We start from the raw sequence: 27,408 nt of genomic DNA, 5'->3' as shown, positions 1-27,408 counted from the left end.
TGCTAGGGGGCGCCAGCCAGGTACCCAAAAAAAAGAAAAAAAGACAACATCACTTAGTTTTTTAGAGTCAATAGCCGCGTTCACACCGGAGTACTTTCACCCGTACTTTTCCCCTTTAGTTCCGTTAGTGCCAGTGCCCGTTGCGTTCACACCAAAAAGTTAACTTGGTTCAGGGCACTTTTAGCCTAGTGCCTGCTAGAAAGGTGGTACTCTCCTGGGGGAAAAAAGTGCCCCAGTTCTGATTGGCTAGGCGAATTGCAAACCACGCCCCAAAAAACGTTTTTGATTGTTTGTTATGTGGATTTGTAGTATTTGTGTTACTGTATGTTCAATGTCACAGATAACACCCGCTGAATATCATCCACATGAAACAAGCCTAACTGAATTACTAAACTGGAAACTATTTCTACATTGGTTCACAGTGAGGTTACCTACGTCACAAGTTATGTGGTCATCTCTGTGTAGAGGGGATGACTTACCATCAGTGGGACATGGGGATCAGACTGAAGGCAGATTCTCACCTGCCGTATCAGAACAGCTGCCGTCCAATGCGGAGAATAGCACAGTTCAAGCCAACTGAGTCACAAGCAGATCAGAAGTCTGCCTCCTAGTTTCTCTGTTTAGCCCTCTCCCTCACTTGTGGGAATGTATGATAATTCAATCGTATTTGATTAAAACAGGGAGAAATATACTACACACAATGATCGATATGCCATGTCTAAGTTTGATATAACTTCAGATAAGCAAATCCTTACCCTGATTGAGATTAAGCTGGTATTTATTGGCAACTGTTACATTTCAAATCTGTAATGCTTGAAATATGTGTTCAAGGAAAACTTTATTATTCATAAAAGTATACCGTTACAATGATACAAAGTTAGATATAGAGTAATACAAGACTTTAGTCCTACTAGTTCCTTGTCCATTTCCAATTGGTATTCCGCCTTCATATGTCTGATATAAGATTTGTTTAGATTATAGAACACCTCTAAACGTTTCTATGTCTGACCAGCTGCTCCATCCAAACTAACCCAGATCTGACCACATTCTAAAGAGACACAGGAATAACCTACAGTGTTAGGTCTGTTAACACCTCAGCTTGGTTTGAATGTTAGAGGAAAAGCATCAGAATGACTTTAGCTTTCAGTGTGTCTGGTCTCAGGCTGGGGATTGAGGGCACAGCGGTTGGGGGTTAGAGTAAAGCGGTGCATGGATGGGTGAGCTAAAGCTGGGATTGAAGATTGAGGGTAGAGAATTAAGGGCAGGTGGAGGATATTGATGGGGGTTTTGCCTTAGATCTGGGGGTCAATCATTAAACTAACAAGAGGAATGGACTCCCCTAGTAAGCTAAATCGGGTGAACTGATCTGAATAATGATATTATGGATAATGGATACATAACACTAATTCACAATTAAACGAAGAGATATCTTGCTTACCTTAAAAGTAATGTAAAAACCATGATGATAGTGACAGTAAATCAAAACTAGGGGAAAGAATACATATATTTGGAGGGTCTTTTCCTGCAGCCACAAGGAAGAGCTGGAAACATTTTGCCAAGAGCCAAACTTCAAAGCAAAAGCATAATCTAAAATCAAAGAGATATAATTATATGCTGACATGGTACAATTCAGAGTTTCATAAAAAATATGCACACATACATTTTTAATGGCTGTTTAAGGGTTGTGAATGCATCCCCAGAGGTAAAGAAAGAGGGACCATTTAAAGCCTACCAACATTATCATTTTATTATCAGGTCATTTTAAATGTTCCCAGAAACAAACAAAATATTAAGTAGAACCCCGTGTTTCTTGAGCTGAAACTAACCAAGCTGACAGATCTGAGTACAATTTTAAAAGAAGGAGGGAGTTTAATTCTGTACAAGGAGGACTTGAGTTTCTTTTGCTCCAACATGATGCAACAACTTCTGTAACGCCGAAGCCGCACTGCAAGAGCATAATAATGAGACAGCGCACTGCAGTGCAGGTCGAGTGTGCCGTTTTATACTAAAGCACGGATAAATACTGGCTCTTCCTTCTCAAACTTTAAGAACAACCACAGAGATCCACAAATGAAAAAGGGAGTAGGAGGAGAAACAGGCGGGTTCATTATATGCTTATGCCAGATTGAGAGCTGGGACCTTCGATTCCTCAAGCAATAGAGCACATTTTCTGAAGAAAAACTCTCAGTTGAACCTACATTTGATCAAATAGACGTATAGCTTATTCCGTACTAAAATTTAAATCGGTGCTTAGAAAGAATCTTCAGTGACAGGCTTGCAAAGAATATAATACGTTTATTATACGGTTACATGGGGATTTACAGAAGCACGTTGCCCATAAACTACATGTCCCACAATGCATCTCAAAATATGCCTTTTTTCTCAGAATTAGATTTTTTTTTCAAAATGTAAGTTTTTTTTTTATGTAATTTTTTTCTCTCAAAATGTCACTTTTTTAAAAATTGTACTTTTTGTTTTGTTTTTCAAGAATGTAGCATTTATTTTTAAATCATTTTTTGACACTCTCACTGAAGAGACTTGCAATTATTTGCCATAGACTTCTGCTTTCAGACGTAGTTAATTATGAAGTCATTACCCTATAAAATGATAATCCAATGCAGAGGCAATGATGTAATATAATACATTATTTTACGTATATTAAATATATGTATTATTATATAGTCTTAAAGTTACAACCGGCCATTTGAGTGCAATCATAATGCTGATGAAATTGAGTTTGACACCCCTGAGTTAGACCATCCAATGGTCTTTTTTCTGTGCCTAGCATTGCTGAACAAAGATGAACTCACATCCTGATTTTCCCCTGACTCAATTACAGATTGAGCGGCTCACCACAGCGCAATCAGGCCCCTTGTCACAGTCCCAGTCACAGCCTGCAGGAATTGATTTCTCACAATTCATCTTCAGTGAAAGCCAAGCTGTGGAGAATGACGAAGTCCACAATGACACCCCCCTCACAGCCCTTTTTCTTGTCGGACACCAGAGGCCAAGAGAGGCTAGCTGATAGCATGACCAGCACCAACACACACACACACACACACACACACACGCATAGAAAGAATGAGGAGGCTTCACAAAGACCTCATTCCCAGATAATTACAGTGGAAGCCAATATGGAGGAAGTTTCAGAGAATTGGGTGCTGTTATCTACTCCGACCTACCCTCAGGGAAGCTTTAACTGCCAGTCCTCTCCCACTTTTTAAAGCCCCAGTGGTTGACTGAGAGTAGGCTCTCACACTGGCTCTCGGCACTGAGATGACATGTCTTCCACGGAAAAAATGTATGTAATAATATCACGTTATTAGCTTTTGCCATCGCCACTGCGTGAACACAAACGTGACAAGACTAGGCAAGTGTAATCCAATGCCAGTTTTGCCTAAAGGGGGCAGCACCACACTGATACGCCAAATGCTTTAGGATCACCACGGGTCGAGATCTGAGCCTAGAATGTGACCGACCTGAGGGCAGCTGCTCGGAGTGCGAGAGCAGAGGACAAAGAGCGAGAAGAAGAAAAGAACAGACAGATCAGCTTTCACTGCTCATTGTTTCCCTACACTATAGTGAGCAAGACTGGGGCTTTCTCTTTTCTGTCCCCCACAGAGGTGTGTGTGAGAGAGAGAGAGACCCCAGTCCACTCGCGCATGTGCCACATGCCCAGCCAGGTTGCCATGTATCACACACCCCTGTGACACACCATTAAACAGGATAAATCACAGGACCCCAGGGGAGACGGTAGCTTCCTCCACACTGCCTGATTAAAAAGTAAGATATATGAGGTGCCCCCAGTGTCTGTGTCTACGCTGGGCAGCTGACTGAGCATTTGTATTTTCACACACAGATACACAAACTGTGCAGACATTGTTGAATTGTTCTAAACTATTCTATTCCCTTCCTATGGTGTTTCGGCAATGTCTGTCATCCAGCTCTGAGCGCAGATCACAATCTATAATTAAGGAGAAAAAAAAGTGTCCTGCATACTTTCTTCCTCATGACCATTGGTGTCAGATTGGCTTTGCTCTACTTAGCGTTATGAGAAAAGGGGCAGACCAGGACAGTGCTCACTATATTTCCAGACCAGTTTGATTCAAAATGTTTGCATGCCAGTCATGCCACTCCTAGAAGACTACACAATAATGGGCTGTCAGGAGTCTGCAGGGACATATTGTAACCACCTGAAATCCTTTAAAAAATAAACTACACAAAAAAGATTTCCAAAACTGAGATGCCACTACTTGCAGCACCAGGCAAATTCCTTACAGGATTTCCTCATTAAGACACCATTAAAAAATAAGTTAATGGAAATGTTTTAAAACTTCAAATACTTTGTTGTGCTAAAACACTAAGGGTTAAGTTGGAACCATTAGAAACACAGAACGTTTTTTTAATGTGTTAGCGAAGTAACCAAGGACACAAATTTGTTTTTGGTGCCACTGGTATCAAAACTATAACAGGGGACTAAGTTCTAATGACAATAGCCGCGTTCACACCGCGTACTTCGCAGTACTCAGTGCCCGGCACTCAGTGTGGGGCACTGAGTACAGATCGCGTTCACACCGGAGTACTTCCCTGAGGGAGGATTACGCAAATGAAGCCGCTGACGTCACTTCTTCTTCTTCTGCTTTGGGTTTACTGGCAGGCCGCAAACAACTTCACGGCGTACACTGCCACCCGAAGTCCCCAGCCGGAACTCCCCGGAGTTGGGGACTGGCTTCAGTAGAAGCTGCCGGAACTTCCGAGTAAATCGTCAGAACGCCTACACCTCCTCATCTCCACCGCTCCCATGTTTTATTTTGTGTTGCCATAAGTTATTCTTTCTCCGTTGGTGCGCGGGGCGAATGCTAATGCTAATAATGCTAATGCCAGCAAATACAATGGCGACTTCAAAAAACATTTCAGAGTTTTACGGGGCGTGGTTTGCAATTCGTCCCAGCCAATCAGAACTGGGGCACTGTTTCCCCCTAGGAGAGTACCACCTCTAGCAGGCACTAAACATGAGGCTAAAAGTGCCCTGAACCAAGTGAACTTTTTGGTGTGAACGCAACGGGCACTGGCACTAACGGAACTAAGTGATGTTGTCTTTGATATCACAAGGACATAATCTAGCATCCTTTCATTCATACAAACACCATTGGGTGACTAATTGTGAGTAATTTGTCCTAAATTCACCTTTATGAAGATGTGGTAAAAAAAGAGGATTTCATAAAAGAGGATTCGGTGTTTTTCTTTTTGTCTTCTGCTATTGTCTCCATGGTCTGGTGAACTCCAAAGTTATTTTTCCGAGGTTCATACTATCGGGGCCAATTTGGTCAAAGAATTGCTGTATTATAGAGGTTTGCCATTTAACGGTTACTTTGCGAATACGTTGCCCGCAACAATATACGTCTGTTTCTGAAAACCTTCTTGAAAGGTCACGAATAGGTTGTCTGATTGGACAACGGGCATTCACGATCCGTGGCGTCAGCACGGCAGGGAGACTTGTCTAATTGAACAAATTTGGCAGAGATTTGGTCCAGGATTCAGGTCAAGGAGCAAAGGTTAGTGCTTTGATGACCAGAGGGTCAAGTTGTCCTGGACAGAAGGCCGCCAGCAGGGGGTCAGTGAGAGGACAGAGACAAAAGGCAGGACAGACGGAAGAAAATACCAGTTAAGTTGCATGTCAGTAGCATTTTATTCATCAACTACTAATATGAATTAGTCTGCTGTGTGTTAATGTGAGAGTGTGCTGGATATTGTTGATGACTCAGTTGGAGTCATTCTTTTAATCTGACTGTAACAGAAGATACAAGAAAGCCCTTTCATCGATTGCATAATAACCGCATGACATGAGGTCTCATGACAATAAAATAATTGTGATATTTATAGAAACAGCTGACCAACATTGCATAACAGCTTGGAGAGTTTCAGGGAATATGAAAGCTTCATAAATATTTTTAAACAAACTCAAAGAGAACTGAATACAAAGTACATCTTCACTCACATTAAGTTTATTTTTCTTTTATACATGAGCTGTTAGCCAAAGAGAAACACTTTTAAGCTAATAAACTGAGCGAGTTAGACTGGACATAAAGCAGGAACACTGGCAATGGGACACATTGAGCAGTGGAGGAACATGGCTGACAGATCTTTATCTGTTAATTGCTCTTTTTTATATGTTCTGCACATATCCTCTGCTGGACTATAGCTATGGCTCCAGCTTCCATCTCTGGGGAGGGAGCATTGAGAACAAACCAGAGCTCACAGGACCTCAGACACCAGCTATGGCTGCGCACTCAGCCTTGGTCTCCTCCTGCTGCAACCCACCACAACCCTCCATTGTGAGTTGGTAGGCAAAGAGCTGAGATCATGGGAAAGTCTTTGCAGAATACAGGCTGAGGGAACCAGAGACAGAGAGAGAAGCTACCACATGAAACAGTGAAGTCATCTTGGGATGTCCTCAGCTAGACTGCAATATATTCTTAAATAGAAGACGGGGTTAGCTTGAAGCTATATTCAATCAAGCTGAAAGTCACAAAAAGGGGGTGAAGCCTTCAGTTGACATTTCATTGACCACTCCTTCTTTATGATACTATTTCCCCCTTAGACTTCCATCTAGGCCATCAGCCCAACATGGCAGCCACGCCTCGAGGGGTGGTCTCTAGCTATGGATTAGGAGGGCAGCCAGCTCAAGGTCTGCTTCCACTAGGTCATGAGGTTACGGTAGAAGAAAGGAAAAGGGGGGAGGGGACCAGAAGAAATTGCGTGATCAGTAAATTAAACTTCTGTTTGTCAATGTTATGGGTGGATGGGAAAGGAGGTTTACGACAGAAGGCGGAGGGATCAATTGTTCTGGGGGGTCAATGTGTAAATCTTTACAATGTATGTAAATTGCATTGTATGCCTCTCATTTATCAGAACAGACTCTGGAAGGATTTTGGTTTGTTGTTGATTATTTGGTCAGAAATGAGAGACGTTAGGAAATAAGAAATACAATTTTCAAGAAATGTAGTCATTTTCATGTTGAAAATAAGCTTATTTAGGGTTATAATTGCCTGTAGGTTTGGTCTTCCTGAGAAGACAGCTTAGGGGAGATAAAGTCCCAGAAGATACAAGCGTTATAAAAAAAGATGAGTTGTTGACATTACTATGTATGCAGTGAATAAAATTGATTGGTAATGGCCATTTTAGGAGCATTTCTTTATGAGTAAATGAAAAGTTGGACCAACTTTTTTACATATTAGATACTGCATTTAATTATTTATTTAATACAAAGCTAAGTATACGGTGGGAATTATATAAGAGCGGGCAATATGCAAAGTAATTTTTTGATTGCATTTTATGATTTATTTTTGCAACTCTTGGAACCATGACAGGTGAAAGCTGTTGAATATAAACAAATATAAAAAGGAACAAGTGACCTTACCTGGGGTAAGACAAGATGAATACAGCGCTTAAGTTGAGACTGTACATCTATATCTATTCGATTTTACGTAAGACATTTCTTATCCTTTTGAGTTTTGGATTGTTTATGCCTCACTGCTTTGATGAAGTCAAAATATTACGCAGAACCTAGTTGTTTCAGAAATGTGAATCAAAAGAGGAAACATTCTGTGGCACAATGTTCAGAACAAAAGTGATGTTTATTACAAGTTAGTTTAATTTCATGGTTACTGCAGATAACACAATTACAGTATTTGTTCAAGGAAGGTTTTTAGATGTTTTAAAGTCATTACCTAGCAACCACAGTCTCTATAAATTGTGGTGCAGTGAGATTGAAGTTTCCAGTAAGAGTTGCTGTAGGCTGGTAGTGCAATAGAGCTGGTTAGTGTGGAACCGTCAATACAAACATAACTTGTTTGTTTACAAGAAAACTCCACTGGGCAGCTCTAATATCTGGAGGATTATGTGGTATTCTGGGGCCAAACAGGAAGTAGGTTTTTTAAAACTTGTGGACTTGATATTTGGCTGTTTCCCAAAAACATTGGCTACATTTTTCCACCACTGCTAGAAATGCAGCCATGCTGAAGTTCTTTCTTTTCAAATCCTAAATTATGTGTCCGTGTTTTGATCTCAGATTATGCTGTACACATGCCAATAGTAATTCAGGACTAATGTGCTCATGAAAACCCGTCATTAATCGGGTTGCACTTACTACATTTTGAACTTATTGTAAGAATGACATCTCCTAGATATTGGTTATCAGTCTCATTGATTACCTAATACTCTGTTTCGTAAATGGCCCTAGGGGAGCCAAGGTGGCAGATGTCCCAATGTTTAAGCGAACACAGGTAATAACGACCAGCAGGAGACTTCACTTACAGCATGTTTGCATCCATCTTAAAAAGCTTTCCCCACTAAACACATCAACGGCTTACATGCGGCAGATGAATGGGCCTAACACACTCAGACGCAGATTAAAACAAGTCAACCAAGTCGGAGCTTATGACCTCCGTCTTCACTTATTCCTTCGTTGACCTCATATCCTCCTTTCCCCATCCCCCAATCTCCTTACCCTAAATCCAGCCCTACTGGGTGGCAGACAGCAGCATGGCCTGATGGTCAAACTGTGTCTGTCTGCCTTCCTGTCTGTCCATCTGCTGGGCCACAGCAGTGGTTCAAACAAATTAACGTTGTTCAGAAAGTTGCCAAAGATCTCCACAAATCCCCCTTTCAACCTTCCCTTTAATTTTCCCTTAGTTTTAATTCCTCTGTTTCACTTTCTTTGGGCACGGTCCAATTCCATTAACACCCTCTACGTCCTATTAGCTAATGCAGTACAGCAACACACTGCATCCAATCCAGCTCATTAACCGGCACTACAGTTCCACACAGGGAGTCGTTTTATGCCCCAACACCAACAACAGAGTGGAGGAATAGAAGCGGAATGTGGTGTGCAGCTGTCAAAAGAAGAATGCTCAGTCTCTGTATGCTGTAATGACAGGGAAAACTGTCTCGTGTTGTGTGATGCTTCGGTGGGTTTGATTTGATCCTTTCTGGGAAGAATTTGAATGAACTGTGATTTACAACTGAAGATAATACAGTGGAGCTGGGATGACTCGTTTTTATTGGCAGAAGTTGGCATCACGAGGTCTCCAAAACAAATATCCAATATATTGCAGAAAATAAGCTCTGAGGCAACCGCACAATTGTGATAATTACACGTTTTGTTCAGCAGGATAATCTTCATATATTTACATTTGGGATATATATTTTTTAAATCCTCTGGAGCAGAGAGAGGAGCTGTGGATTATTGTTATTGATTAATGCATCAGTGTTTCTTAGGATCAAAAACACTAAACTCACAGCTTAAAATGAAAGCGTTAAGTTTCTTTAATAAAAGAGCACATGTTCAATGTCAAAAGTGACAGTATATATAGATTAGTTGCAATTTATAAATATATATATTAAAAACAACAATTAATAAAAAAATATATATAATTTTTTTTTTTTTTAAACACCTTGAATTTCAGGGGGGGCGCGGGGCTCAGTTGGCGGGGCTCCGTTGGCAGGGCGCAGCGCCACTCCAAGACAATAGTAGGGGAAACACTGATAAGCCAAGGACGGACTCATTCCGTCACGATGACGTTTAGTCTCAGTTAGCCACTTGTTAGAAACCCCCTTTTTTTATTACAAATTCCCAAGTAGGAATTTACTCGCAAATTGAAATGGAATAAGCTTGTGTTAACCACAGACCTTATTTCAGGTATCTGATCAACAACTTGTTCAAAACATGTTGACTTTGAGATGAGGGAACCGTAAGTTGTAAAATGCTAACTCAGTCCCGGGTTTTAAGACTCATTCATCCACCACTCTTAACACCATGCTTTTTGTTTTGTCTTTAACGCAGCCTTTTTGTTTGGTTTAGGGACGCAGGGGCATGGATAGGGGTTGATTTATAGGGGGGAGGTGAGGGGTCAGGGGGGGGCGGCAGTAATGTCCTGGTGGCCTTTATGGCAACAATGAAAAGCTCAGCAGGGAAAGTGAAGCCTTGTGTGTGCTCAGCAGAGTTTATTAAAACGGCAAAAAGGCTGAGTAGCCACAGATGCTGCTGTCAATAACCAATTCACCCACCCATGCAAATGCACGCCCACATACAAAACACACACCAATGCCACACCCCATGCCATACCGCCGGGTGTGAAATGCACTACACACACAGTTACAGAAGGAGGGGCAGTAAAAACAGATGGTAAGTGTGTGGATGGATGTGTGATGTTGTGGAGAAGTGCTCCGGGGGCGTTAGGATTCCGTTAGTGTGTCAACCTCTAACGTCTATCAACACCTCGAGAAGCTGTGAAGACGCACGGATCCAACTGTCTCCACTGAGGAGTATTAGCTGAAACTTAACTCCACCAGGAAGTGTTAAATCATTGGTTTCAGTGCAAATAAAGGCAGCATCTGCTAAATGAAATAGCATATTGACGCAATTTTGATTAAGTAATTCAGACCGCAAGAAAGTGGAGGAAGGTTAAGATGGATAAAAGCCTTTTCTTATTGTATCTAGTGTCCAATGTCACATGCAACACTTTAATAGCACTTGCTCTCAAGTTGCCATTCAGAAATCTGACTTCCCAAAAGAAACATCAGGATGTCTCGACAGTACGGGCAGAGGAACGTCCACACGGTATCTTGGTGCTAATGGGACAAAATGGGACTGCCACCAGAGGTCAGGTTATGACGACAGCTGCCTTCATGAATGAAGTGCCAATCCCACAATTTACAATATTTACTAATGGTGAAATAGCTACACCAGAATCCTTCTCAAAGTGTATCTGTTCATATTAAAAATGGAATTGTACGCAAAAGAAAGACTATTACAAAGCATTTGGTTCATCCATAGTAGAAGTGTAGAACTGATTAATAACAGATTTCAGTTTCAGATCAAGTAAAATAGCTTGTGCCATCTTCATAAACCATGCTGCTTTTCAGTTTGACACTATTACAATATGAATGACAGAACATGTAAAAGAGAAGTTCCTTTGGAGTACAGATAGATATAATTATACTTAAAATCTTTATTGGGATCTATTTTGTTGTTTTGTTTGCATAAAAAAGTGAGTGTAATGTTGCTGTGAAGACAAAAAACAAGCACCATGGACACATTTTCTGTAAAAGCACTCTGCAGCTGTCTGTTTGTATTTATTACCCTAAAGAGACTATTTGCTTAAGTACTCTGTAGCATTCCAAGTAGTCTTTTAAATCAAGGAGAACCTTTCTAAATTATAAGAAGGCAGCTTCAACGCACCACATTCTCCACATCATCACAAGCTGAAGTCTGGAGACATGCTGCATTTATTTCACCAAAAATACATGAAAGGCACATTTATAGCAAAATTACAGATGTGACTCGGTGTGATCCAGATGTGACATATGTGTGACATCTGGATTGTGTAATGGACACTAATCAACACATACATGTTCATCCCCTGGCTGCCACGCAATTGGAAATGAACTTCCGCTATTCCAAATGTAAATAAACTAATGACTTTTAACCACAAGACAAATCCTACTAATTTGAAAGATAACTTGAAACCATACCACCTCAGAGCAGCTTCCTGCCTTTAATCCCCCTGAATACAAACACAAGCAGACCACTCTGTTTGAGTGTGCAGAGGGGCAGGGCTCGGATTTCAAACAGCAGTGGAGGCAGGTCAAAGGGGGCAGCCTTTATGATGATCCAGGAGCGAACCCCTGACAGGGGCTCAAGGGCTCCTGCCATCAGAGCAACGACCCCCAGGCCACAAACAGCAAGCCACAGGCTGACATCAAACAACAGTTTGCCCCAGAGAAAGCAAGGCAGGGCTGCTCTGCCCTGATCCACCAGTCCACAGAAACAGGGGCCCACAGAGAAAGCCAACATACCCACAACCTTCCCTTAGCCTGCTATAAATGACTTGAATTGACTGCAACCGATGTGCACCATGAAGCACAAACAAATTCCGCCGTCTTAACCAATCTTCTTAATGTTGTTGTTTTCCCAAAACAAGCTGTGCCTTGATGTAGAGATGCTGATTTAGGCAAGACACAATTAAATCCCCCTGCTAGAGAGCTCCTTCAATAAAAAGGATAGTTTCCTCGAATTGCCAAAATGACATATCCATTTCACTTTATCTGTGGTAGAAAAAAAGGCAGTTTGGATGTACTTAAGAAGTAAATGTCCACTGATGACAACCTGCCCAGCCTGAGCAGAGTAGTGTTACCATAGTAAACTACATTAAATACCTCTCATCTAGTGACCCGAATAAAAATTCCACTCAGCACACTGTTGCTGCTTTGTTAAATATATACACATAAAAATGATGAATCCAAAAAAAAGGAAAATGATGGTTCAAATCTGCGTAACTGCTGGATAACTGGATAAAGGCAGACGGCCACAGATCAAAGAGGTTATGTAAGAACAGCATAAAACCGGCCGCAGTTATTTGATGAAATATTGTGAGAATTAAAAACAAATGTTCCGACTGTGAGACAGAGAAGATGCAAGCCAAAGGATCAAACATCAGCTCCGGCTGCTTGTTGTTCTACTTCTTGAGTAATCAATACCTGCTCACCAGAATCTACCTCTGGCTATCAGCTACACTGCAGATGTGAACCGGCTCATTATCACTGCAAACTCTTACCTCATAAGACACTTTACAGCTGCAGATCAGGAGCTGCTCTAAGTCATGATACTTAATGTTGTCTGAATGCATTTTCTTCAACTGATAACTATTCATATCCTAACAAGACTGGCAGCCATTTTTCCAGAATAATCAGAGTCTGCATCTGCAGGAGACATCTGACCTACTAAACACTCTCATTACCATGCTTGACAACAAGCGTAAAGTTAGTAGAGATGATACAGTAGGTCTGAATATGCTGCGTGTGAAAATATGTAACATGAGGTCTCTTAATGGTTCATTTCAGTGAGTTGAGTTTGTATAAATACAGAAAAAGGTTCATAGGTTTTGAATTAGGGCTGAGTTAGTTAATTAGGGCATCAGATTATTTTTTAGATTCATCAATTCATTATTTGGTCTACTCTATATAATGTTAGAGGCTATAGTGATGTGTTCGAATGTCTTGACCTCTTGAACCCAAAGATATTCATATTACTATATATATAAAATACAGAAAAGCAGAAACATATTTATTTAAGAAGTTGAAAACACAATTTTCTGACATTGTTGCCATATCAACAACAATAACGTAAATGATTAAGAAATACAAAAGACGATGATGATTGGATGTCGATTGATGTATTCTTTTGTCAATGCGTATTGCAACACAAAGGATGATCCTTACACAACCACAAAATGTCTAAAGCCAAAATAATTAATTGAATGATTGGAAATAAACTAACTCCCAAATGTAATACCCGCAAGCTATTTGCAATGCAAACGGATCAAGCTACAGTATATTATGCAAATAGCTACCTGTGAGAATATTTACAATGCACGACAACAAGCCCCTGCGCATTACCCTCGGAATTCAATTCTGCCTTTCAAAACAATACACCTCAGTAGGGTTTTCTGTGTCTCCAGTGGACCTGTCTAGCAACAGCTATTCTCAGAAGCATCAGGTTGTTGTTATTACCCCGCTGGGTTCTGTAAATGGGAGGCTTCGTCATCTCTTGTTCAGCATCCCCCTATGACTCTGCATCATCTTCCATCATTGGCTGAAACCCCTTAGTCATCCTCACCGGGGGGAGGAATGGTGCTGAACATTCCTCAAAAATCAGAGCTTGTGCTCAACCACATGCAATTTTGTAATTCCTCAAGAAGCACTGGTGCCTTCTCTTTCCTTCCCCCCGACCCCCGCTAACCTTCCCCCTTCCTTTGGATTTAAGGCTGTGTACGGGGACGTGAATAGGTGGTATTTCAGCATGCTAACAGGCACTGAAGAACAGAGCTTGTTGGCTGGGGGCCAAGTCCCCATGGTTACCCTGAAGCAGCGACTGCTTCTTTCCTGAGCTGGGCCATCTTGGAATAAACTATCTCTGCTCTGCATGCATGGAGGGTTTAAATTAGACAAGATATAGGTCCCGACTCCCTAGTGCATCTTCCATCACCCAAACATTGCAGTTTTATGCTTGGGAGTCTGGCTGATTACTTTGAATGGAAAACACAACAGAGTGCATAGAATAGTAATAAATGACCAATCCCAAACAACCAGTTCTTCTGATGTGGCCCATGAGCAACAATCTTTAAAGACAGGTCCTAACGTGTGCTCTTCCTGTGTTTGGGTGCATAATCATGCTATAATGCCGTGGGAACATATCAGTAAAGATCCTCACACCAACTGTGATAGTAACAGGTTGTTAAACACGTCATCATAATAAAATGCACTAGACCAAGAAGTAGCAGTAAAGGGCGTCTCAGAAGATTAAGATTGAAACATGATTGCACAAACAACCTGAACATAACAGATCACTTGATAGGTTATATCTGTGGAAGATAAGGATCTGTTCAATGGTGAATCTGCTGAGCACTTTCATTAGTTTTTCACATGCAAAACTGCCAAACAAAAGGATTAATAGCCACTTCTGAATGCAATTACCAGTCTTTTTATTTTGCTAATGAAGTTCACACTGCTGGCATACATGGTAGGTTATACCAGGCCTGTAAGATTTGTATACAAAACTAAGTTATGTGAAGATTAAATGTTCTGGTTAGACATGTGATAGTTTGCCATGCAGAAAGCAGCAATGGGTCTTATTTTGAAACTTTTAGAATGTAACAGACCACATTACTAGCTGTAATACTGTGGGCTGTATGAAATAGGCTGTGGCTCTTATGCAGGTAGTGGTGAACTAACGTTAGCCTGCTCCCAAAATCAGTCTTCCAGTGACTCCGAGCATTTCCCAGCCAAACACCTACTTACCTTTGACTTGACTCTCGTAATCCGCGATGATTTCTTTATCCTTTTTGAACCTCTGCGAAGACATTTTCTGTCTTCTTTTCTCCGAAGCTTGTTGTAAACTTATTGTAAGAAAAAAAACTGTTTGTCAACAAGCGGAATCCTACAACAGCCGACGCATCCCACACAGCTCGAGAAAAATGAACGCGGGTGGGAGAAAAGAGGCGCGATACAAAATTACACTGGAAAATATTTAAGTTTGCGACAAGCCCGACCTAAAGCAGCAAGAAGAAGCCGCTTAGTTCTTCATTGTTCCTTTCCCCCCTGGATATACAGCGGTGTAAATGCGCAATGCTGCTCCAACCAATGATTCCCCTCAAGTAACAGAGCAGTCGGCGGATCAACAGCACTGCTTCTACCACAGAAGAAGAAAAAACAATCACGCAAGTTTCTCCGTGGCGGCTTTTCACTGCTCTAGGTAAAGTAGTGCCAACAATCCGTCCGGAGGGCTTTAAAGTCGGTCTGAAACCTGAGCGTGTGTGCTTTTTGGTAGTGGTTTTCCAGTTTTGGGACCAACACACACACTTCCCCCCTTGCTCGCTCTCCCTCGACGGTTTCTCCCCCCAGCTCCCAGCAGGCTCAGAGGTAGACAAGGCAGGCCGACTGCAGCACTCCGCAGCTGGAGCCAGGCAGCGACAGAAGGGAGGGACATGCTCACAGACAGCTAGTGGACACCCTCGGACTCACAGCCCTGCTCGCGGAGTTGAAGGCGGTTTTCTATTTGACCAGATTAGTCAGCAGACAATTACATTCAGTATAACGAATGGCTTGTAATTTGTAGGTTAATTGCTTTTCCTACTTATCGTTTTTAATAAAATAACACACGTTTAATTTCTTAACAATTAGCCATGCATTTTCACTAAATTCACATTCATATAAATGTTTAATTTGAACAAAAATGTAAATGCTACTTTGCACCCATGCACTTTCTGCTAACATTTAGGATAGAAGCACTTTATCCTATGTAACCCTAAAAATATACATCCTCCTTACTAAGGATTTTTATTTGGTTTGTATTGTTCCATTTTTCTGTTGTTTCTGTGCTCAGCTGTCAAATGTAATCTAGTGGGACTTTAAAGAGGAACATAACTGAACTCATAACGTAAAGGAATTCAAATTAACTTTACCCCATTAATTTACTCTGACAACTAACAATTTATGTTCTTAGATTGTTTATGGTTACACCACCATTAACCAAAGCAAATACCTTGTATGTGTAAACGTACCTGGCAATAAACAAATCCAAAATAAGATCCCATACAGACTTTTATTTTCCCCCCAGCTATTTGTAGGCTCACAGCTGCAGTGCATACTTCCAACTACACCCATGCACTCATAGAGGAGTTATCTAAAGTAGTTTATGGTGCTAATGTGTTTTACATGTGTGTTTTAGTTAAGAAGTTATTTATTGAATATTAAAAAAACTAAACAAAAATCAATGCTTTCTAATATATACTAGTGGGGGCCTGTTTTCCAAGCTACTTCCATTCCCTCATATATAATTAGACTCAAGTAGATAATGAAGGTAATAAAGCATATATTTATAGTGTTGAGAATGTATTTGTTGAATGTTGCAAAATACAACAAGTAGTCAAATAGATAGTAAGTACATTGTCTAAGTTTAATTGTGAAGATAGCAGCATGCTTGTGTGCCATTGTATTTCTTGATCTCTGTTGATGTAGTTTACTCAAGTGTTCCCCTTTTTTATATATATCAAAATACTTTTGCTCTATATTATAATTGAAATCATTGCAGCCTCTGAAAATAAAATGGCCCACAGTGCCATCTGTAGGGGAAATAAAAGCACTGGACAAGCGCATCCACTTCTTTCTCTTCTGGATAACACTCAATTTTTTATTTTCTTGCACTGTCTAAAAAATTCCATGCGTTGCACCAATTAAATAAATAGAACACAAAATAAATAATTTTGTTATGTTTTGACCAGAAAGATGTCACATGCCACAGCAAACAACATCCATATTTTAGTCGCTCACAATTAGGGCTGGACGATATGGCAAAAACCTTCCATCACAATATGGGTCATTTCATATCTGATAACAATATACATGATAACACGTATTCTGGTAATTCAATAAATAAATAAATGAAGTTATATAAAATAAAACGTGGTTCCTTATGTAATTAAGACAGTTAGTGCAACAAAAAAAAAAAATGGTCACAAGGGCAAATTAAATAAATAATAAAAATATATATTTCCACCTATAGACCCAATATGTAAACATACATGGCACACATTCAGGGTACTCAAATAAAGACAATGGCTTGATTTATCTGGAGTCCAGCTTGTTAATCGCATTAAACTGAGTGGTAAAGTGTAACATAAAAACAAATCCTCAATCTTCAAAGGATGTCAGCCAAAATATTTCATATCAGATTTTCTGATCATTTTGAGTTAGTATGTGCTTGTTATCAATATAGATTACGGAATTCCGTATCACAATATCTGATACAACACGATATAAAGGATTTCATCACAACATGATTCTATTGAAAGACGATAAATGATTATATTGAATAATCGCCCAGCCCTACTCACATTACAAAAATAATAACTCTAAAAACAAGGCATAATCATTTCATTCTACTCCAAATGTTAAGTGTTTCTTAAAAATCACAATATTAAATGCATACAAACAGATATAAAACATGGTTGAAACGGTATATGGACAAAATGCAAAGGCAGTTTAAGATTTAGTGTTTCTAAATGCCTGGACATTCCTCCATTGTAAACATTAAGATGATAAATAAACCCAAACAAAGTCATGGAGCCCTTTACCAACTAGTAATGGCAGCTTTACAATATACATAAATGTTTTTTTATAATAACCCTGACAGGAATATACCACGGATCATCATCAGGTTCACAAAGCCAGTAGTATGTCACATATCTCCACAGACCACAACATAAGTTAAACCAATGTCAAACGGCTACCCCTGTATATCTTTTGAAAAGTTTTTAGTTGAGCACCACAGTCAGACGTTTTTGAAGAAATTCTCCTCTAGGACCTCAGTGAACCTCTCCTTCATCTGCTGACGAAAGCCGGCGTACCACTCCAGCAGCCTCCTCCTGCGGTCCACCCTCTGCTCCTGGCTCATCCCCCGCTCCCTCTCTAAGATGGCAGCTAGTTCTTTCCAGTCACTGATGAAGATGAAGGGGGCTCCTGCAGCTTTGAGCAGTCGCAGAGGAGAGCTGGACCCGGCAGCACAGCTCCCAGGTGTCAGAACATCCTCCACCACGGGCACGGAGCCATAGGAGCAGGCCTCGTAGATTCGGTAGCACTCTGAGTTGATTCCGACAGGGCAGAGTGTGAGCTCGCTCTGGACCAGAGCGGTCTGATACTGTCTCAGACTGTCTGCTGTCTCCTGAGGTAGCCACCTGAGGAAAGGAATATATTTAATAATCAGTAATCTGCAATAATGTTCCAATGAGATGATTCATATAGTATACATATTACCTCAACTATTTGTTGAAAAATGTATGAAATGCCCTAAGGCATAAACATGAAGCTACCAATAACATTATGATTCTGCAACAACAATATAACTAAAGAAAAAATAATCTCAAGTACCACAGGTGTGGGAAAAATCACAGTGCTGGTGTGGGTAAAGGGGGTAAAGTGAGCTAGTTAAAGTATATAATACATTTCCAATGTAAGTGATGGTGGACAAAATCCTCCTACCTATTTTTATGAAAAGTAGTGCATTTAAAGATCAGTTTAACAATAAAAGGCCTAACTTGGTCAGCTTCTTTGATGTCTAATTTGAACTAATAGAATGTGATATCAATAGAGGCGAAGTCCCTCCCTTTCCGGTGGACCTCCATGGGACCTTATTTCGGAAAAATTATGTATTGAAGTCAATGGCGAGAGAAAAATTATCTTTCAATCCCGTTTGAATTGTGCCACGAATTACACATATGATGTTTGTCAATTTAAAAGATAAATTTGCAAGTAAAAAAAAAAATGTTTTGCCGTAAAACTGTGAAGTAAGACTTTTTTTTTGTGTGAAACCGCTCAATGAACTACATCTCTGGTCTCGCACAACAACACATGTCACAAAGATGGCCGTCAATACTGTCTGACCAAAAAAGGGTTGACTACCCTCACTATCACCACAATGAAACACGTCCAGAAGAATGTCATGCAAAGCTGCCTGCCCGCCTGCCGGCCTTCCTTCGATTCTCCCTGAACTGCCTGATCTTTTTAATGTTCAATGTTAAAGATTAGTCCGGAGCAATGACTTACTTCTCCCTGGCATTGGTGATGCATTCCTCTTCCAGACCAGATTTTTTCAGCACCTGCATGAGAGTTTCCCTGGAGGAATTTTTGTAAACAGTTCCCAAGAAATTACAGAGGTATGGCCTGTTAGAGGTAATCAGTTGGGCATTTGGCCTGATCATAGGAAACTGCCTGTACCTGCGAAGAGAAAAGAAAAAAAGTTAGATAACCTTTTTCAATAAAAAGACAACATACCATTTTATTGATATGTAGCCTTGAACATGTAGGACTATTAAGAGGTGACCTACGTGGCGACGCCCAGAGGCCACTGGAACACATCCTTGTCGTTAACCCAGGGGCTGTCGTACACTACAAACAGCAGGTCCACAAAGCCACCGTTCCTCTTTAAGTAAGGGCCAATGAAGTCGTTGTGGCAGTGCTCATTGCCCAGCAGGACCACAGCGACATGTGACACTGTTCGGGACTTTACCAGAGCTTGGACATGCTCCAGCCACCGCGTGGAATAAGACACCTTCTGCGGTTCGCGGCCATTCAGAACCAGAACCAGGCTGTTCATGTCCAGAGGGACATGACCCTGGACCACAGCAGGACCAGTGTAGAAACTAAAGATGGAAAAGCAACAGGGGAAGGAGAATATGTCAGAATGATGGTGCTGTTTTATTATGTAGTTATTATATGATGGGGTGTTTTTCACAGATGCCAACAAGTAGACTTTATCGTATGGCATTTTTTAAGCAATATTTTTCCTGTTACCTGAAATCGATCTTTCCTGACTGCAACTCTCCCTCTCTCCATTGTGCGACCTTGTCAGTAGGGTTGAGGGGTCCCTCTAAAATATGTTCCCAGAGATAAATGCCTGAGGACAAAAGAATGGGACATTGGAATTTGAATTCAAATGTTAACATGTACAGTGCCATTATGTTGTACCTCTATCAGGCTTCCAAAGCAGGTTACATATCAAATGCATGTAGTTTGTATATACAACTACATCTTGTGTGAACATAGTATTATCAGGTGTATACAGTACACAGTACCTACTAAGGCCAATTGAGCCAAGCAGCAAATTGGAGGGTACCATTATCAATCACTCCCAAAATGTTGTTTCAAGTAAGCAGTATTTTTGTTGGGTAATATATGGTAGGACTAACCCATACAGTGGTGGGGCTCAAGTCAGTATTTGTAATTAGATACACGCTATATTTCCTACCTTGACAGTAGTGAGGTTTAGATTATTTCCCTGTCTCAATCAAAATGGAACTGTATGAAATAAAACGGCACATTTTTCTTGTAGTAAATAAAAAGGGATCACTGAACGTGACGTATGATAGTACACGTTGAAGATCCAATGGGGATACTGAATGGCCGTTCCGATTGATCTCAATCAGAAATGCAAAACGCAGACCATAGGTTTCGTTGGTCTGATTGGCTGTAGGTCTATTCAAATTGCATTCGGAGGCCTTTTGATCTGACCGCGGCCATGCTGATATTATAATGCCAGAGAATTTCCACACCTTTTGTGTATAAAACTCCCCCACTACTTTGACTATTCCTTGCACCCCTCTTCTAGCATAACCCCAAATGGTCTCAAACATATTTTATTTATACTTGTTGATACAGCAGGATCAGTTTGTGTGCTGTGGACACGACCCGTGTATTTTTGCAAGCTGTGTTCTCAACATTTAGCCTTTTGCTTATTATTTATTTTAATTTGCTTACTTTAACATAATTTTTCATGGTGGGGCTAAGGTGGGGCCAAGCCATTTCTTGGTATGGCTGTAGCCTACCCCAGCCATACCCTGGCAGCGCCACTGCAAGTAAGTATTATGAGCTGGAAACTTTTTCTAAACACTTTTGAGATATAGTTGCATATGGTGTTTGTTCCTCTGATATGTGCCTGATAGTTGCCTTTTTTCATTCTGGACCTCAGGAAACTACATTTGTTTAGAACTATTTTATTTAGTTTAAAGCACAACCACAAATGAAAATACAATACAATGTTCTTTTCAATACAAACATTGTTGCCTTCGTCATCAAAGGTGTTCCTGCCCTCTGCAATTCCCCTACAACTGTGATGTAATAATAACAACATTTAGATTTTCAGATATTTAATACATACATTCACTAAATATACCTATGAGTTTAATACATTTCAATGATGTATGCAGAGGTTCTGTATTTCTCGCACTCCATCTTCAGCGAAGAATACAGTTCTGTGCCACTGTATCATTCTATATAATAAAAACATACCTTGATATAAAGCTAAATAAAAAATAAAATCACCAATCACAGGAATGACAAACTTTTTTAGATGTGATCTAATTCAAAATAAAGTAAAACTAAATTCATAGTGCAAAACGACATTCATAGTGCATCTATCTAGTGATCTACTACACCAACACATATCTTCTCCTCCGGCTGTGATTGATGACATCTGATAATACCACGACCTACCTATAGCAGCTTTGCCCCAGATTTGTACCCTGTATCTTGTGGCTTTGTTCTTGTCAATGCGGGCCAGGTGTTTTTTGAAGGCCTCCCTCTTCTTGGTCAGAGCAGAGTTGTAGTCCACCTGTTCGTCCTCCCACGGATTCCAATCACGCGCTAGAAATGGAGCTCCACCGCCATCTTTGACACCACCTGCAAATACAACAAACAGTTTCCATTTACTGTATGGGCACTCATTTTCCATTTCCAAAATAAAATAGAAACGAGTTTCATTGTGAAAAATGCTGGCCGCTTATTTGAAATCGGGGCTAGGTGACGGCTGCGCTAGCTAACGTGAATTTACCCGAGACTGTCTCTTTCTTCACCACCCGGTGAACACGGGAGATTACTTTAGTGCTGAAGAAGACATTGTATGCAGCATACAGTGAAAATGCCACATACGCAAAAATGATTAGTAGAAAAAGTTTTCTTTTTGGTATTTTCATTTTTCTTTTCTTTTTTTATTTGTCTCAGGTTACCATTGTGTAGCTACTCTCCATATTTTGTGAGAGGACCCTTGTTTACATCACAAGGACCTCTGAGTACAGCTGACTTAGAAAATGCCTGTGCTAAAATAAGCCGTTATTTATATTGATGAACAGTTTCTACTGCTTTAAATTAAATAATTACAACATTTTAACACAGAATATATATCAATTGTAATTTAACTATGAAAGAAAACCCATAAAACAATGTCATAACCCGAGAAAAACGAAAGGCACGCTTCGGTCAGACCGTACGTACTGCGGAACCTTGTATAGGCGGAGCGGGTTTCTGGTAAAGCAGATCAGGGAGGTGCACGTAAAGATTTCTACACACAAGGTCGTGTCCCCCGCGCCGGTTTGGAGGTATATTTTTTGGGTAAAGATGATGTCCATAGCTGCCCGTTCCGGGGCTATTACCCCGTACATGCAGGCGACAAAACAAACAGTTACAAGCCTGTTGTCCCCGGGAGTAAAGACTTTGGTGCCTGCTGCTGGTAAGGCCAAGAGAAGGACGTGTGTGTCTGCTAACAGTGAAAGTGATATTGAGCTGCTTGCTGTAACGCTACCTTAACATACACAATGTTTTAAAAATGATTTGTTAATATATTCATGATAGACAACGTTTAAATTGTTTGTCATTTTGTGTGCAACTAACACTACTATGTACATACAAACTTGCAGTGGTTAGCTTGAAATAGCCGGTGTCATAACTGACATATGAAACCATGCCGGGGGTCAACAATAGATAAGAAGTCTGAGGTATACACTTGTGATATGTAAGCACCTCAAAACACATTACTGTGGTCCAGTTTCTGCGTTTACATGTCTGATGTTGTTTTGATTTGTGTTATGCAACTATCAAAGTTGGGCTATGTAACCATGGTTTAAAAAGTGTTGCCTAACATGCCTGCTAAGGTATAATAATACACGTATTACTGTTGATTGTACAAAAGAAGAAGCCCAGGTTTGTTTACCTTAAGATAACTCAAATTATTGCTATTATTCATATTGTCTGTTATAACAAGGTTATGTGATCAACAGAAAAAACAGGCAAATATTTTTAGCAGCTATATTGTGAGGTTGTTATCTAATATACATGAGGAAAACATACAAATTTGTATGTAAACTTTTATATCGTTTCTATAATCAATAATGACTAATGTTTATGGATACAATAATTACATCTGTATCAATTTAATCAAAAGTAGGAAGTTATCACCATGATAAAAGTTAAGATGGATAATAAAATGTCCCTGTCACATGAATGCACCAGAAATGATTGTGTTTTTTTAATTTCTTTTATTATTTTGTTAGATACTGAATCAATTTGCCAATATGCTGCTCATATCTTTAAACACTGCTTTTTATGTCTCATTTTCAGCTCCAGGAGGGGTCCGCCTCTCCCACACAGATATCAAGATTCCTGACTTCACGGACTACCGCCGCCCAGAGGTTACCGACCCCAACAAATCCTCCCAGGGGAGCAGTGAGGGAAGAAGGACCTTCTCTTACCTTGTCACCGGAGCAACCACCGTCGTTGGCGTGTATGCCGCCAAGACGGTGGTCAGCCAGTTCGTCTCCTCGATGAGTGCATCAGCAGATGTCCTGGCCTTGTCCCAGATTGAGGTTAAGCTCGGTGACATCCCCGAAGGCAAGAACGTGACCTTCAAGTGGAGAGGAAAGCCCCTGTTTGTCCGTCACCGCACAGAGAAGGAAATCGCCGCAGAGGAGGCTGTGAACATCGCAGAGCTGCGTGACCCCCAGCACGACAAGGAGAGAGTGCAGAACCCCAAATGGGTCATCGTCCTCGGGGTGTGCACGCATCTGGGCTGTGTGCCCATCGCCAATGCAGGAGACTACGGAGGCTACTACTGTCCTTGCCATGGCTCCCACTACGATGCTTCAGGAAGAATAAGAAAGGGACCCGCTCCTCTTAACCTGGAAGTTCCCTACTATGAATTCCCTGATGAGGACACAGTGGTGGTGGGATAAATACTGGAGCTCTGTCCGAGTTCCTCTCTGTAATATGTATTTTTTGATGCTTTTAAGAGGTAGGGGTGAAATAATATGTATTTGCTAATAAAGACATATTTCCAAACTCTATGATTGAGTTCTTGCGTATGTTATGTAAAAAGTGAGTTTTTTCTGCATCCTTTAGCTTGATCACTTTTTTACATCAAGATCAATTCACTTCAATTCAAACTGCATTTAATATTTAGCCAATACAATTATTCAACACAAAAAGTGACAGTTACAGAAAGCTCTGTGGAAAAAGTCAAGTTCTAAAATAAATATCAGAGAAAATAAAATGAATAATAACTTTTTTTGAATTGGCTATAGATAAGAGGGTAGCTTTTCCTTTTCCTTCATTTTTTCATGTGGTGGTTGGGGCTAGTTTCATAGCTACATAAAGCTGAGTTGTCAGTATTTATACACACATGAACTAAAAGAGACCAGAGGCCTGTGCTACGAAGCTGGTTCAACCTAACCTGGATATGTTTGAGTTAAACGGTTGGCCTAATCCAAAACATACGCGCTCTCGCTAAACGGTACTACGACGCGGGTTATCAAGTGGATCACTCAAGCCAGCCGTGTCCCATCTAGTTAGGTGCTAACACTTAGGTGATCCACTTGATAACCCATGTCGTAGTACCGTTTAGCGAGAGCGCGTATGTTTTGGATTAGGCCAACCGGCTAACTTAAACATATCCAGGTTAGGTTGAACCAGCTTCGTAGTACAGGCCTCTGGGTACCCCAAAGAGCAAAATAAGGGGGATGAGATGAAAGGATTATCATGAAAAGCCTCTGGCAATTTCAACAAGTAACAATAAGGTGTAAACAGAAGAGGAGTTTGTACTGAGATCCAAAGGTTGTTTCTTTGCAGGAGTGTTTTGACCAGGGTTATGTTATCTAACTTTAAAGAATGTGTAGACGACTTGTTCTTAGGACCCTGTTTTTCCTTTAAGCGACTTTCTGTCAAACATGATCACATTTTCATACCACTAAAAGCAGCAGCAAATAATGTAAACTGTCACACACAAAAAAAAGCCCTATTTTTTGACACGAGTCACAGATGGTTTTAATCCTGGCCAATAAAGTGTGATGTATAAAACTTTATAAGTCAGTGAAAAAACACAAACCTTTTGTTTTAATTGATGAAATAATTTAAATACGATATAAGGTGCACAGATAATGGTGAACTCCCAGTCATAAAGCCAATAAATGGCCAGCAAATCAAAAATATTTCACATTGTACATTTGGCGGTCATTCATTGCATAATCACCAGTGTTTATAAATTGAAGTCAGTGTAGCCTAACCATGAACGTCAGTGCCATTTAATGCTTATTAATAAATAGTACCTTAAACTGATGTGTGTCACGGCTTTTCCACAATTATTTGCAAAACCCATAGTGTATCCAGGAGTGTGATGGTGGCTGTACACTTTTAAAATATCATAGTTTACATTAAAGGGGACTTATTATGCAAAATGCACTTGTGTACATCTTTTATACATGAATATGTGTCCCCGGTGTGTCAGGGAGATCACCAAGTGTCGGAAAACACAACCCTCTCTCTTTTCCTCCATACCCAAATCTCTAAAAACGGGGCTGCAACGGATCTGATACAAACTGATTCAGATTTGAAATATCTCTGACGTCAGAAACAAAGAGCTCTGCCTATATGGGCAACTCTCCACCTATCAGGGGAATGGGGGGTTGCTGTGGCATGGTAACAGCATGGTAACAGCATGGTAACATGACTGACGCTCGTGTCTCGCCCCCCTCCTTTGCTCCTTTGCAGGGGGGCGTGGTCAGCTGCAGCTCATCTGCCACAGAATCAGCCCTTGCAAAAACAGGGATGGAGTACAGCAAATAGAGCGAAATGAGGCATGGCTAAACTGCATATCTGTTTGGTATTTTGAAAAAAAGACTTCACAGACATGTTTTATATAGGTATGGCCCTTTACAATATATTATTCAAATATAGCATGAAAGGTCCACTTTAAGTAAAGAGTTTCTCAAAACAAAAGTTCACATTCTTTTCAAAGGCTCCATCCTTCTGCGCCCCTGACTCCACAGACTCTAATCCACATAGTGCACCTCCGCCTGGAGCTCCTTGGTGATGTACCCGAGGAGGGCGGCTGTAGCCTGCTGCTTCAGGGCGGCGTTCCCCATCACTAGAGTAGTTAACTGAAGCACATCTGTCCACTGAATGTCCCCCAGGACCGCCATGAGACCCTCATAAAGCTTCTGCTGCTGCTGGGGGCTGAGCTCCATGATGATCTGAGGCAGAGGTTTGAATTGTCCACTGGTCAGCCAGCAGCCCAGGAGGCCCCCAACAGCACCGCCTGCATGAGGAAGAGGGATTCAAACTTGTGAAGTACCGCCTGTACATATATTTAAAGTAAGAAGAGCAGTTTAATTTTTTTCCACTCACCGACTGCAATACCAAGGGGACCCCCAACCAGGCCTCCAGCAAAGGCGAGCCCCCCTGCTGCTGCGGCTCCCTTTCCCGAGCCTTTCACTGTGGTCTGGATTTGCTGATGGGCAGATAACTCACAACACAGCTTCATGACATCATTAATTCGATGACACATACTGTGGATCAGAAGAATTTAGTGAGACAAGACATATTTTATAATTGTAAAAGACTTAACAATCAGCGAAGAAGAAGAAATCTGGATAAAACTGACCATTTAAAGTATTTGTAGTTGGCTATTTAACTTAACTTAAAAAACACTGACTTAATTAATCAATTTAAAAATAGCATAACATGGTCTTAAATGTATTTAATAGTGTTGCCCTAAAGTTAGTTTCAAAGGCAATCCTGTGTACACCAGTGAAGCAGTGGGATGTGATTGCATCAGAAAGGATCATAAGGCAAAGGTACAGGTTTCACAATGTGACATCTATAGCATTAGACCTCACGGAGTAACCACAGTCATTTTATTTAATATCTACATACCTTGCAGTGTTAGGAAATCCTCATCAATATGTTTTGTCAGTCTTCTTATTTCTATAATGTTGTTATGATATGTACTGGTCAGACGGTTACTCTTGATTTCTGGGCTTGTATGACTGACCGCAATGCCTGATGGGAACACAATAATGGTGCGTTCAGGGACACTCCTACAATCCTGAATTGCTTCCTTTCTGGTTGATAAACAACCAATAGCTGCAAAACTATGAATAATGAGATAATAATGACTTACAGGATATTTGTTTCCTCCCAGATGCACAAATGGACTTCCATAACATTGATCAGAGGATACATTAAATAATA

General features: G+C 40.6%; 4 protein-coding genes across 5 annotated transcripts in view; 1 reads left to right on the top strand and 3 right to left on the bottom strand.

The window, feature by feature from the left end:
- Positions 1-15,519, bottom strand: part of srgap1a (SLIT-ROBO Rho GTPase activating protein 1a) — a 75,875-nt gene extending 60,356 nt beyond the window's left edge. For both annotated transcript variants that reach the window (XM_010775604.1, XM_010775605.1), the window contains exon 1: positions 14,860-15,519. In XM_010775604.1, the coding sequence (XP_010773906.1) occupies positions 14,860-14,923 (64 nt within the window). In that variant the 5' untranslated portion in view covers positions 14,924-15,519. The remainder of the gene's footprint in view (positions 1-14,859) is intronic.
- Positions 15,520-16,446: 927 nt separating this feature from the next.
- rxylt1 (ribitol xylosyltransferase 1) lies at positions 16,447-22,158 on the bottom strand. Its single transcript, XM_010775602.1, has 6 exons — positions 21,944-22,158; positions 21,607-21,792; positions 19,909-20,011; positions 19,443-19,757; positions 19,162-19,332; positions 16,447-18,293 (listed from the first exon to the last, which is right to left on the bottom strand). Exons 1-6 carry the CDS (start codon positions 22,083-22,085, stop codon positions 17,891-17,893), a joined length of 1,320 nt encoding a protein of 439 aa, XP_010773904.1. The 5' UTR covers positions 22,086-22,158; the 3' UTR covers positions 16,447-17,890.
- Positions 22,159-22,376: 218 nt separating this feature from the next.
- On the top strand, positions 22,377-24,227 carry LOC104949269 (cytochrome b-c1 complex subunit Rieske, mitochondrial). The gene is made up of 2 exons (XM_010775601.1): positions 22,377-22,618; positions 23,506-24,227. The coding sequence occupies exons 1-2, from the start codon at positions 22,507-22,509 to the stop codon at positions 24,114-24,116; spliced, it is 723 nt and encodes a 240-aa protein (XP_010773903.1). The 5' UTR covers positions 22,377-22,506; the 3' UTR covers positions 24,117-24,227.
- Positions 24,228-26,061: 1,834 nt separating this feature from the next.
- On the bottom strand, positions 26,062-27,213 carry zgc:112052 (protein C19orf12 homolog). The gene is made up of 3 exons (XM_010775600.1): positions 27,091-27,213; positions 26,563-26,723; positions 26,062-26,473 (listed from the first exon to the last, which is right to left on the bottom strand). Exons 2-3 carry the CDS (start codon positions 26,720-26,722, stop codon positions 26,208-26,210), a joined length of 426 nt encoding a protein of 141 aa, XP_010773902.1. The 5' UTR covers position 26,723; positions 27,091-27,213; the 3' UTR covers positions 26,062-26,207.
- Between the last annotated feature and the right edge of the window lie 195 nt (positions 27,214-27,408).

Source organism: Notothenia coriiceps, unplaced genomic scaffold (assembly GCF_000735185.1).
Source record: "Notothenia coriiceps isolate Sejong01 unplaced genomic scaffold, NC01 NC01_scaffold00015822, whole genome shotgun sequence".
NCBI lineage: Eukaryota > Metazoa > Chordata > Actinopteri > Perciformes > Nototheniidae > Notothenia > Notothenia coriiceps.
This window is presented reverse-complemented; position numbering and strand designations above follow the sequence as displayed.